Source organism: Triplophysa rosa, linkage group LG4, assembly GCF_024868665.1.
Source record: "Triplophysa rosa linkage group LG4, Trosa_1v2, whole genome shotgun sequence".
Lineage (NCBI taxonomy): Eukaryota > Metazoa > Chordata > Actinopteri > Cypriniformes > Nemacheilidae > Triplophysa > Triplophysa rosa.
In genome coordinates, this window is record NC_079893.1 from 20,333,855 (window position 1) to 20,347,699 (window position 13,845).

Below are 13,845 nucleotides of genomic sequence, written 5' to 3' on the forward strand. Positions count from 1 at the left end.
AGTAAAATGCAACAATATCCGAAATGACCACATGCTTTTGTAAATCATCTTGAAACAAGAGCCCTCTCCTCATCAGAGACGAGATCCTTGTGGAAAATCTCTGTACAGTGTGCGTGTCTCTGTGTGTGTGTGTTGTATGAATGAAGGATCTGAGTTTATAACAGTGAAAGCAACATGTGAGCAAAGTAAATCTAGTCACAGTTTGGATCAATAACCCTGTAAGTGTAAGAAAACTGAGTATGCCTGACAGATTATGACAACTGGTCTAACCATTTTGCATTGAATGACTAAGACGATGAACAAATTACTAGATGCTTAGAGGGGTAAGACAATTGCATAGAGAACTATATAATACATTTTGAGCAACATGACAATAGCAACTGATAATGTAGGAAACAACAGACAATTGTACATAATCAGTTGCATGAATGTACTAAAGCAATTGCAATTTGTTAAAAATAATAAAAAACTACTTTTCTGATGTGCACAAGTGACAATATGATGTGAAGGTTGAATAACTAGTTTTGAGAATTTCATTTCTGATCTGAGACATATGCCAAAGCGACTGAGAAAAACTGTAAAAATGCAGTTTTCGCGTTGTAATGTGGATGGGGAGGGGTTTAAAAACGATGACGCGTTTTTCGTCATGTGATGCAGTTGTTTCGGCTGCTCTCCTGTTTCGTGCATACTTTAAACTGCATTTTAGGAGTCGGAATATTTAATTACTCGCAGTTATTGTTTGTCAGCGGATTTGAGTTAAGTTTCACTTTCGCTTTTGCAGCTTTATAGTCTTGTGTTAACCGCAGCAACATGTCTAAGTTACCTCATTGTCCGTCTATTAAAAAAACTGTCTTTGCTCCATTGCCGTGACATAACAAGGCAGAAAGTAAATAAACGCCAGACAGAAATGACACATTCTGACGTTTCGTAGGTTTTACTCATGCACAGTACATGGATGAAACGAAAACGCGCTAGTATAGACTACATCTAAGAGAAACTTATACCTACCAACCACTGTGTTGTTATTGTTGTTTTTATTAGGAGGCTCATCTAGTGATTCTATCGATGTCTTGGTGGAGATGGCCATCTCTCCATCAGTCAGATCTATGGTCAGCTCCTCTGCTTTGTCCTCTGGGATCACTATGGCCCGGGTGTTAGATTGTTCTTTAACAACAGCCGTTTCTGTAGGGAACACATGGTGAAGCATTCATTTTTGGCAATGTTTTTGTCAAGATGGCTTGCAATTATTTGTATTTTGTAAGAGGTTAACATGCCCAAGTTATAGTTTCTGACTGTAAGATTTACAAATAGAGGTGCAGATTTTTGTTGTTTTTAGTTTCGTTGTCATGCACTCTATAAAGGTTTAAGCTTTTGTAAACATGCTTACCGATAATATTACACACTTAACCACACTGTGACAACACTAAACCACCTGGGTGTCTGGTCTTTGCGTTCTCAAACCTAAGGATGTGTCTTGTGCTCCTATCATTTTCACTGCCATAAATCTTCTCGAAAATTATTAGTGAGAGAATAAACAGGTGGTTGGAAGAGACTTGACTGGAAAGTCAGCACTTAGAAGATAAAGGCATATCATAAAACCATTAGCAACCATGTCATTGCAATGCACACTTCTGTTTTATTTTTCCTCCATGGTAATTTTCTTTCGCTCTTTCATTGCTCACTCACTCTCTCCCACGTAAGGTTGATTCAGACTTTAGGAGTTTGCAGTAAGTAAAGCGCTAAGCTAGGAAATGGATAAAGACCCCTTAGTGACTGCAGTGCTGTCAAAGACAGGCAGCAGATTTTGGTGGGAAAAATAACAATCCTGTGATTACAGGGAACTCAAGCAGACGTTTAGACCGTAGGAAGTAATGCTGTGCTGTTTAGTCATTCCTCTGCTTGCTGCAGGCAAGCAACCCCACTACTTTCTCTGTTATACACATTTGTTACTTTGTTATCTTGTCTAACGTTTACAAGCCTAATCCACAAAACAAACCCGCATAGTTTATACTGTAATTAGCTGCAATCAATTTGACTTGATACTTAAAGTAATAGTTCACCCAAAAATGAAAATTCAGTCATCATTTACTCACCCTCTTGTCATGTCAAACCTGTATGAATTTCTTTCTTCAGCTGAACACAAAATAAGATATTTTGAGGAAAGCTGGTAACCGAACAGTGTCAGCACCCATTCACTTCTATTGTATAGACACAAAACCAATGCAAGTGAATGGGTGCCAGTTAACAACATTCTTTAAAATATCTTAAATAAATAAATTTTAATTTTTGGGTGAAACAATTTTAGTAATTAATATTGTGTAAATAAAATGATAGCTACTAATTTGGTCATTTTGAACTATTATACTGTTGTTATTTTGGGAACTTCTAAGGTTCCTCAAATTGCTAGACTGTGCAAATAGTGCAATTTCCTGTTGCAAAACTTCTAAGGCACATAACGTAAAGCAGACCACAGTGAAATTCAAGTTTTTATTTTCTGTTCGTCGGTCCTTGTACACATATATCAACAAATGTTCCTTAACAAACTAAAGAATTAACTATTTACTAGGTTTCATAAACTAAAACCTATGAAAGTTGATGGAAATGGAAAATGTATCATGCCGTTGTACATTAGTCCATATCTACTATTAGAACTATTAAATCTGAAACCTGAGAAGGAATTATTCAAATTGATAAATAAAAATAAAAAACCTAGATGTGCCACAGTTGCCGTTGTTTCTATTATGAGTCATCCAGATTTGAAAGAATTAGGACAAAGTCCAGAAACCTGCGGTCAATGTGACCTTATCTTCGGTGCTGGAGGCATTGAAACATGCCTAAACAAGCTTACTTCACAAACTCGCTTATACACTTGAGATTATCAGAACAAAGGCCAGAACCTTTAATGTCTTTGGACATTTTGCTTTGTCAATATTTTACACAAGATCTTCCCGTGATAATTTTTTTGAAGGTTTCTAGAATATTTACAGTCCTGTTTCCCATGTACATACTGTGTACTTATTACAGTAAATATAATAACTGGGTAATCACTAGGTATTAACCCTGAACCTACCCCTAAACCTTATACTACCCAGTACTTTCTTAGCTAATTATACTGTAAGTACACTATAGGTACACGTACTGTTAAATAAAGTGCAGCTAATAAGTGTTAAATCTCTTTATGCCAAACTAATAACACTAGAGTTATTCATATATTTACATTATTTAAGTTTTTTATTAATATAAAACAAGAAATTCTCTCCTTCTGTAGCAGCTACACTCCTGTCTTAGAGGTCCATCCGGTGGTGGTCTCTCTTATTGCAGCTAGTTCAACAACTTTGTGACTATTAAGATTAAGAAGGTTTTAAGATCACGCACGAACTGCTTATGAAAAAATTTGAGACATATTATACTTGCATTGTGGGGGTTAGTACAACCAGAATGAGAATTTGTAACTTTTTCTACAAGTTTTCAAATGTGTTTAATTTACAAATAAAATGTAATTGTAGCGCTCCACCCCTAACCGCTCCAAAACCTAACCATCATTGGTGTGTGATCAGATTGTACAGAAATGTTCGAATAAAATCGTACAAATGCATATGAATTTGCCACTGTAGCAATAAATCATCATGAAAGTGTGTAGGGTTGGCATCTAGCTACTTGCATTGTCCTGTAAGTAGTTTGGAAATCTTATGAAGTTTATGCTACTTTGTGCCCTTGCTGTTTTTACAGATTTTGAGTTACTTAAAGGTTATAAGTAACAGCATAAGATTTGTTTGTTGTTACAGTACATGTTAGTCAGTGAATTCATAGAGTTTAAAAAATTGCTTTCTCTTCACATACACTTGTTACTTAATAAAATGCTCATAGTTCTTTGTGGAAGTCTTTACACTTTAGAACCACCAAAGAATCATTTACTTCCTTCTGCTTTCTATGTTATGAAGAAACCTCATGTTGATAAGTCTTACCTTTCTCTCCGTCTGGCTTTTCAGCTTCCTTCACAGCTTCAGGGTCTTTTATTGGCATGTTGGGCTCAACAGGACTAAATGTGTGCATATCTTTGGAAACAGTAACACAAAATGAGTTTAAGAAGAGAAATCCCCATGGTAACAGAGTTTTAGAAATGACATTTACCTTTAACTGATGTGGAGTCAAACACTTCACCATCCACTGTGCTGAGCGGAATCTGAGCTTCTTCCTTTTTGGGATGTAAATCCACGGAGTATCTCTGCATTACATAATCATAATTTATTCAATCTAAACATGATAAAATATCAAATGCACAGAGAGCTATGAATTATGACTATTGAATTTTAATTCTAAGTCCTGGATTTCAATGGTGACTGTTTTTTAACTCCTGCACACTCTATCCAATTTTGGCGTGAAATAAATAAAAATGTACTGTTTTACAACAAACAAATGAATAAATGAGTAAATAAAGTACATTTTTCTTACCCTGGAGTTCTTTTGAAGGCAGCAATACGCTGTTCCCCCAATGATGCACACAATAATAATAATTAAGATAATTACGTAAGCTGTTGAGAGTTTAAAAAGGGGTCGAATTGAAAGAGAATCTGGTCTGCATATTATTATGTATTTATTCAAAATAAGCATGAAACTCAATGAATAAATTAATCGAAAATAAGGTGAAAATCTCACTTGATCCATAGTTTGATCTAGTTGATTCTTGTGTTGGTGGTACTGTTAAAAAATGAATAAAAGATGCAAAGATGTATAATACCATACATGGATAGTCAGATTAATGTGCAAATTGTCTTGAGTGCTCTGAATGCTCTGTTCAAAGATAAAACTAATTTGGATTACACTGTAAAAATTCCAACTTGCAAAATGTTCTCCCTACAAAGATAAGTAACTTGAACATGGAATTTTTAGTTAAAGAATCAAATTATTGTTTTGCATATACTGAACAAAATTAGCCTAAACATGTTTCTAATAAAGATTATTTTGTTGACTGGACTTAGATTCTCAAGTTTTTTGGCCAAAATGTGTCAGAAAGTTTGCCCAACTTACAAAACAGTGTATTCTGAAACAATATTGCAAGAGTTTGAAAGTTCCCAAGATGCATTGCAGCATGCAATTCTGTGTTTCTTGTTTGTTTTTCTTTTAAAGATTAGTGTTTCAGTTCTTGCTGGCTTAATTTATGCTTAAATGTTGTTGTTACTCTTAGTTCATTTAGTGTTTTTAAATGAATGACTGTTTTTGATTGTTACCATGGTTGAGATTTGTGTGTTCAATGTTGAGGTGTAAGTGCATGACACAATGTCAAAACCGGTATAAATGCATTTGATCAAAGAACTGTGTAACAGTTTGTGTTAAAGTATTGGTCTGTTTGAGGCAGAAAACACATACAATTGTAGTAAAAGACAAATAAATTAATTACGTAACTGAGACGTTCCCTTTCTGTCGGTCTCTCGACGTTGTGTCAAGACAGAATGGGGTCCCTATATAACACGCCACAGCACTTCCGCCATGTCACAGACTCTAGCGGAGCGACACTGACTGGCATAAGCGTGTCACTAGTGAGCGCAAATGCAAATCTTAACCTAAGAAAGGTACGATATCAGGTCTAATGAAGTCTGAGGGATCTTACCATCGGCCTTCTGTTCTCTATAGCGAGATAGCCGCCTGATACTGTAAGGAACACTGGGAAGTGCTACCACCTCTTGCAGAAGAGGCGCTATGGCGACCACATCCCACTGCACGGAGGGGGGAATGTGTGGAGACTCCATCATGGTCTCACCAATTGGGAAGAAGGCGTGCGGCCCACTCTGAGGTGTGCACAATCGCAGGTGGATGTTCCACTGAGGGGAGTTCACAGGCTCACCAATGGGGGAACCGTAAATTGAGGAAACATCATATGGGACGACCTCAAGTGGGGGAGTCACTACGTATGAAGCACTAGCACAGATTAAGGGGTTCACCTGACTAGGGAAACTCTACCGAAACCAGGCCTGGCAGGAAGCCGCTCCGCCCGACTCCCTGTCGGAGAAGTGCTTAGTGATTTATGGAATGCCTGTGCTTCGCCGTGAGGGGAAAGCAGGGAGGCTAGAATAGCGCACTGACTCACCCGAGGGGGAGAAGGCGCTTTAGCAGGCGTACGCCCAGCCGGCCGCCAGTCTAACTGTTGGTACCGTGCCGGACACGGGCTGACACTGGCTCCACACGAAGGTTGTAGAATCGTGCAAATGTATTGGGCATAGCCCAACCCGCAGATGTCTGCCAGAGAGGCGCCCTGAGCCAGGCTCGAGCCAGGCCCACGAGGAGGCTACACCCTGAGTAGAGTGAGCTCTCACTGCCAGTGGGCACGGGAGATCCTGAGATCGGTAAGCTGTAGTGATGGCGTCCACGATCCAGTGCGCCAACCTCTGTTTGGAGACAGCCCTCCCCTTCTGCTGTCCTTCAAAGCAGACAAAGAGCTGCTCAGAGCTTCTGAAGCACTGTGTGCGGTCCAAGTAGAGGCGCAAGGCACGTACTGGACACAACACTGAAGGGGTTATCTCTGCGGGTCTTCTCCTTGAGAAGCACACAAGGATGAGAAGAGGCGCCACTTAAAGGCGTATAGATGCCTAGTGGCTGGGGCCCTAGCCTGAGAAATAGTCTCAGCGACCGCAGGTGGCAGGCCACTCAGGATCTCCTCGTCCCGTCCAGGAGCCAGACGTGGAGGTTCCAGAGGTCTGGTCTCGGGTGCCAGACCGTGCCCTTCCTCTGAGAAAGAAGGTCCTTCATCAGGGGAATCGGCCGGGGGGGAGTTGTTGTCAGAGCCAGTAGGTCTGAGAACAAAGTCTGGTTGGGCCAGTAGGACACAACTAACAGCACTTGATGCTCCTCTTCCCTGACCTTGCACAGGACCTGTGCAATGAGGCTCACTGGGGGGAAGGCATACTTCGGCTTGTCCAACGGCCAGCTGTGTGCTAAGGCATCCGTGCCGAGGGTGCCTCGGTCAGGGAGTACCAAAGCGGGCATAGGGTGGTGTCCAGGGAGACGAACAGCTCCCAAATTAGCTGGACTACGCAGGGGTGGAGTCGCCACTCTCTGCGAAGCGTGACCTGACAACAAAGCACGTCGGCTGTCTGGTTTAGGTCGCCCGGGATGTGTGTGGCTCGCAGGGATTTCACCACCTGCTGACTCCACAGGAGGAGGCGTCGGGCGAGTTGTGACATTTGCCGTGAGCGAATGCCACCTTGTTGATTGATATACACTACGGCACTCGTGCTGTCTGAACAAACCAGCACATGCTTGTCCTGAATGAGGGGCTGGAACCTCTTTAGAGCAAGCAGAGCAGCCAACAACTCCAGGCAGTTGATGTGCCAATGCAGGCGGGGGCCCGTCCTATGAACCGACACTGCATGCCCATTGCACACCGCACCCCAACCGTGCAGGGTCCATCGTAAACACGACGCGTCTCAAGACCTGCCCAAGCGGAACTCCTGTCTGGAGAAAGGTCATGGATGACCAAGCGGTTAGGGTGTGATGGCAGTGAGGCGTGATGGGAATACGCCTGGTGCCGGTGTCCCACGCTCTGCGGGGAACCCGACTCTAGCCAGTGCTGAAGCGGTCGCATGTGCCTCAACCCGAGCAGGATAACCCCAGCCGAGGATGCCATGTGTCCCAGGACCCTCTGAAATAGTTTCAGGGGGACCGCTAACGGCCGCCTGAACAGGGTCAAGCAGTTCAGCACTGACTGTACTCACTGACGCGCCATCATGAAACATGAGTCTAGTTCCATACCGAGATAAGAGATGCTCTGCACCGGGGAGAGCTTGCTCTTGTCCCAGTTGACCCGAAGGCCCAAGCGGTCTTAGGTGCTGGAGCACCAGGTCCCTGTGGGTACACAACAGATCTCGAGAGTGAGCCAAGATAAGCCAGTCGTCGAGATAGTTGAGAATCCGCACACCTCTCTCCCCACGTTGGTGAAGACTCGCGGAGACAGGGCCAGGGCAGGACCTTGTACTGATATGCCCGACCCTCGAAAGCAAACCGTAGGAATGGTCGATGACGAGGGAGAATCGAGACATGAAAGTACACATCCTTCAGGTCGATTGCCACGAACCAATCCTGGTGTGTGACAGACGCCAGAATGCGTTTCTGCATTACCATCCTGAACGGTAACCTGTGAAGGTGCCTGTTCAGGGAACGCAGCCCCCCACCTTTCTTGGGGACGATGAAGTACGGGCTGTAGAAGCCCGAAGACATCTCGGCCTGAGGGACGGGCTCGATCGCTCCTTTTGCCAGAAGGGTGGTGACCTCTGCCCGGAGAACGGGGGCATCCTCGCCTCAAACAGAGGTGAATAGAATGCCCCTGAACACAGGCGGGCGTCTGGCGAACTGGATCGGGTAGCTGAGACAGATCGTCCTCTCTAGCCAGCGCGATGGTGTGGAAAGCGTCTTGGACGCTTAGTGGACTGATCTGTAACATTGTGTCCATGGGAGGTGGTTCGGTGGCTGGCAGGGCGGCGGCCTCACGGTGGGACCGACCCCGGGGAGGCAGGCGGTACTGCTGACTTACCTGCCTGCTGCGACCAGAGGTTGAGAGCACTAAGTGCTAGAGAGCACTGAAACCTGTGGGTCTGCTGCGGTACCACAGTCCATGACGCAACGTCGGGTAGAGGCTGCGACTGTTTGTGGAGAGAAAAACCCAGGGAGAGTGGCCACCAGGCCCTGAAAAGGGCACAGTGGAGGAGGGGATGGGGAAGGAACCACCCCCCTCGGACCCGGGTATGATGGAATGGCTGACATCGGGTCCGCACTCGATCCCCCTGGGCTCCGCTCATCAGGGGCGCTTCTGCTTTCTCTGCGGCTGCTGACGGGAAGATGATGCTCTCTTCCACGGGGTCTTGCGCTTCTGGGGGAGCAGATGCCGCACGGGACCTCGACGGCCGGGTCGCGGCGAGGCAAAATATGTTTAATCGCCTCTGTCTGCTTTTTTACGGCCGAGAACTGCTGTGCGAAGTCCTCGACCATATCCCCAAACAGCCCACCTTGTGTCTCTCCTGGACCACCAAAGTAGACATTGTGCAACCCAGGGCTCGTGACGTCACCTTAGTCGCCCAGAAAGCGAGGTCAGTGGCGGCGCGAAGTTCCTGCATAATCCCTGGGTTGGACTTTCCCTTGTGCAGCTGCTTTAACGCCTTGGCCTGGTGTACTGTACCTACAGGATGGCCATGGCGTGCAGGGCGGAGGCAGCTTGGCCCACACCGGTTGTAAGCTCTCGACATGAGAACTTACACGCTTTGGACGGGAGTCTAGGCCGACCTCTCCAGGTGGCGGCCGTCTGCGGGAAAAGATGCACCGCGACAGCACGCTCAGCCTGGGGAATGTCAACATAGCCCCTAGCTGCCCCGCCATCGAGGGAAGTCAGAGAGACAGAGCCCGTCCGACAGGAACGCGCTAAGAAGGGGGCACGTATCAAGGTGTTGCGGTCACGGGTGGCTGTATTCTGTTTGAATACAGCCACCACCCCGTTTGCTTCCCGATCAATGGCGTCTGCCACTTCGGCGCAGCCTTCCGTCTCGGCGAGCAGCAAGGGTGATATGGGGATTCCCATGGACGCTTCTCCGTCAGCCACTGGCTCATGGACCATTCATGCTTGTCGTTCGTGCTGGCGACCCAGTGATGCAGGTATCGTGTGTGTCCCCATCCAGGATGAGCCCGCCGCATCCACGAGCACAGCGGCGAGACATGTCGAGAGACACGCTGTGGAGAGAAAAAAAGAAATCTGCTCTTTTAGATGCCTCTGACTCTGCCGAAATGCCCAGGGGAAAGTCATGGAAGAGGGGACGATCCGCTGCTCGCGTCGTAAATCCAGCAGTGAATTCTTGGAGATGAATTTGCTCAGCATATGCCTCGCAGGTTCCGAAGAACAAAAGGTGAATGAATGGGGCACGCCATCTTCCTTCTATACCCGTATGTACATGGCAGAGATTGGCATGCTCATTCCATTCGCCAGTTTCATTGGCCTTTTAAAAGTCAACTCAGAGATGATAGGTTCTCAAGTTCAAACCCCATTCTGTCTCGACACAACGACGAGAGACCGACAGAAAGGGAATTAATGACTTCAACATACTTTTTTAAGTTGGGGGAACTTCAGTCTCTGTTGAGTTAATTCAAAAAACGTGCTTGTGATAGGTTGCCTTATTATTTTAAGTTGACTCAACTTTTTTTTTACAGTGTAGGTATTATATTACTATTATTACTATTACTACTAGTAGTAGTAGTAGTTTCCTAAACAACTTTACCATTAATGATAGTTCACCCAAAAATACAAAATCTGTCATCATTTACTTATCATTTAATATTTCAAACCTGTATGAATCACACCTGTTATGCTGGCTTTTGTAGACATCATACGGGTATGTTCTGTGGTGGTATTGTTGGTTTGAGGATGTTCTGAGACAGGAGGAGGAGTAGGAAAATCTGTTGGCAATGCAGACAGACAAATCACCAGATGTCCTTTTTCCATTTAAAGCTTCCTGTTTATGCATGGTTAAGAAAGCAGCATAGCTTTTAAAGTGACTAGCAATGTTAGTGATATCCCTGTGTGTTGTGATCCCTGTGTGTTGTGATATCCCTCTTTAAGCAGCAAGCAAGCAAGCACAGAGCTACTTATGTCTGCGTTAGCTACCCGATTTGGGTAAGGTGGTAATCTCAGCTGTGGTACGTCGCAGGTCATCCGTGACATTCTGCTTTGTATCATTGAATTTGGTGGTATTTGGAAACAGTGAAACTGGAGCAGATGAGGTTTCCATTATGTTTTCTCTGCTTGTGTTGTTTGTGGCCTCTTCAGCCACAACATTCAGGGCAATTACGACACCTGCATTTTTACAGATAAAGATTGGGTCAGTTCATCATGGTTAATACAGTAGGTACTCAACCAAAATGCCTTTCTTGCGGTGGGGAAATTTTAATTCCTACTTTTGATCGCTAAGTGTCAGTACAACCATAGATTTTGCAGTGAACATGTGTCACATCATGTTTTATGAGTAACAGTCAGTAGAAAAGTGGAAATGCTATAAACAACATTACTAAAAGTTAAATTAATATGAAACCTAATTTATAACCAAATGCCCATGTGTTTAAGAATGAATTCAAACATAACTGTCACGGTCCTGCCTTATTGTTTTTGTATTTCTAGTCATGTGGCAGGATCAGGATGGAGCCCTTAGGTTTTATGTGAGAAAGCCATGAGTTGTTTACGTTTTACATCTCATGTGCTTTCTCGTGTCTCGTCATTGGCCCCGCCCCTCTCGTTTCATGTATTGCTTCCCTGCTGTGTCTAATGTTCCTCACCTGCCCTGTGTAATTATCCCTCGTTTGTCTTGCCTATAAAATGCCCTCATGTTTCTTTGTCCTGGGCTCGTGGATTGTGTATGTACTGTGTACCCTGTACCCTGTGCTTCGTGTTTTGCCTTGCCCGTGGATACCCTTGTCTCGCCTTGCCTTCCCTTCCCTTACTTGTTTAAGACGTTGTGTCGCTGGTTGTTTTGTTAGTTTATTTTTGCCCCCCCCCGTGGGAAGTGTTTTGTTTCAGTTTTATTTTAGTTATCGAGTCTTGTTGTCCCCATTGTGGGTTTTTGTTTCTTGTTTTGTCATTAAAGTCTTTCGTGTTAACCCCTTCATGCCGGCCTGCATCTGGGTTCTTCCACGCCATTCGTGACAGAATCTAACAGCCAACACCGAACCCAGCAGGCAGCATGGAGGAGACGGACGAGGCATTTAAGAGCCGCCAGGCTCACACCTTGTTCGGCTTTCGCCAGAAAGGCACCCCCGTGAAGACCTTTGCCATGGACTTCCTCTCCACAGCGCGCCACTCAGGGTTCGACGAGGCGGAGTTGAAGGTTATCTTCAACAGCTGCCTCGACGAACCCTTTGAGCCTGCGGAGATGCACAGGTTGAGGCCCCTGGGCTTCGTAGATCAGCTCCAGATCGCGAGGAGTCCAGGGGACTGTCCGTGGCGGGGTCTTCTATGGGGCTGGCGACAATCCCGGAGGGCCAGACCCTGCAGCTCGGGGTCGTGGGCCTCTCCGCACCCTCCACCTCATCGGATGTAGCCTCTCCACCACCGGCTAGCCTCCGTGGCAGGCGTGGACGGAGGGAGTCGTGGGACTCCCCGTCCGACTCCTCTAGCACAGAGCTAGTCGTGCCCCCCACCGCTTCCCAGCAACCGGCCACATGTCTTGTGGGCCGGTCCAGGAAAAAGAAGCCAAGGAGGGGGAAGTCCGGTCTGGTGCAGCCGGCGCCCAGTCCGGTGCGGCTGGAATCCCAGCCGGTGATCCAGCCGGCGTCCAGTCCGGTGCAGCCAGCGTCCAGTCCAGTGTCCAGTCCGGTGCAGCCGGCATCCAGTCCGGTTTCCAGTCCAGTGTCCAGTCCGGTGCAGCCGGGATCCAGTCCGGTGTCCTGTCCTGTCCAGCCAGTGCAGCAGCCGGCGTCCCAGCTGGTGCAGCAGCCGGCCTTCCAGCCTGCCCTCAGCCTTGTGCGGCCAGCCTTCCAGCCGGTGCCCAGCCTTGTCCTGACTGACTGAAACGACTGAAATGTCGGCGGTTCTCTCCCCAGGACTTCCTCCCCTAAATCCCCCAGAACTCCGTGCCCTCAAGTGCAATCTGGGACTAGGACCATTCCCCCAGCCCCTTTGGACTTCCCCCTTTGAACCCTTGTTTTGCCCCACCCCCGCTCCCCCCCTCCCATGTTTGTTATTTATATTATCTCACCCCAACCCCGCTGTCATTTTGTCATGTTTGCCATTGGTTATGTTGTCTATGTGTATTTGGTTCTTGTCTATGTCCCAGTCTGTCATGTCTTGTTTGTCAACCCCTTGGTGCTCCATCGTCGCTATTTCCCACACCGTGCTAGTTGAGAATATCTGATTTGAGTTTTAATTAGAATAATAAATAAGGTAATATATCAGTTAAATATTATAAAATCAGTTAATATATATAAAATTATTTATTGTAATAATTATTATGCTTTCTCAGTTAGAGATTGATCATTAATAGAACAACTAAACCTAGCTTAAATAAAAGTTAATAACTAAATAGTACTGTATAGGCCTACAGTATTTAATGTTGGCTATGAAAAAATATAAGCAATTGCGTGCAAATATTAAAGGTTCTTAAAGCATTTATTTTTATTATTATTATTTTTAAAGCATTATTTTCCATATTCAGGCAAGTGCCGCTGGCATATCTTCTTCATGAATAAGCACATGAAATCGTGATAACTATTTTATGTTTTATGAAGAACCATCCATTCTCCATGGGTATTGTTGCTGCTTGTATAATTGACAGAAATCCAACAAATTATGTAGCCTAATCTCTCATATTTGTCACATCCCAGATTGTTTTTTTAAACAGAAAATATTTCAAGTTTTGACCGAAAATGTCATATTTTAGAGAATTTTTTGTAAAAAAAACTATTTTCATCAACTTTATCAACTTTCTCATCTTAAATTTGTACAATAAAAGATAAAAAACACTTTTATACATACCGATAAGGAGATGCAGAAAGGCACAGCACATTTTTACCATATGCACAGACTTCATCCAAATGAGCTTCCTTCCTCAAGACATTACTTTTTAATGTAAAGTGTCATATGAAACCACATAACTTCCACTTCTATGACCAGCACAGGATGCTGCAGACAGTTACCCAAAAATGGGCTAAAGGAACTTGCACACTCTTGTAAAACCCTGTGTAATACCAAATGTGTTATGTTCTACAAACTTAGACATTCAGTTTTCAGGTGCTGCAGTGATAGCTGCCCACTGCTCCGGGTGTGCGTGTGTTCACTACTCTCTGGATGGGTTAAATGCAGAGGTCACATTTCGGGTATGG

At 44.9% G+C, this 13,845-nt stretch overlaps 1 protein-coding gene across 5 annotated transcripts in view; it reads right to left on the reverse strand.

The window, feature by feature from the left end:
- si:dkey-27h10.2 (uncharacterized) overlaps positions 1–13,611 on the reverse strand; it is a 31,041-nt gene extending 17,430 nt beyond the window's left edge. For 2 of the 5 annotated variants that reach the window (XM_057332481.1, XM_057332480.1), the window contains exons 1-8: positions 13,499–13,611; positions 10,640–10,828; positions 10,336–10,431; positions 4,657–4,698; positions 4,453–4,532; positions 4,132–4,225; positions 3,966–4,055; positions 1,009–1,182 (exon numbers count right to left, since the gene is read on the reverse strand). In XM_057332481.1, coding sequence (XP_057188464.1) covers positions 1,009–1,182; positions 3,966–4,055; positions 4,132–4,225; positions 4,453–4,532; positions 4,657–4,698; positions 10,336–10,431; positions 10,640–10,828; positions 13,499–13,553 — 820 coding nt within the window. In that variant the 5' untranslated portion in view covers positions 13,554–13,611. Of the gene's footprint in view, positions 1–1,008; positions 1,183–3,965; positions 4,056–4,131; positions 4,226–4,452; positions 4,533–4,656; positions 4,699–5,608; positions 9,712–10,335; positions 10,432–10,639; positions 10,829–13,498 lie in introns of those variants that run through there. The other 3 variants (XM_057332482.1, XM_057332484.1, XM_057332483.1) reach the window with 3 other exon arrangements.
- Between the last annotated feature and the right edge of the window lie 234 nt (positions 13,612–13,845).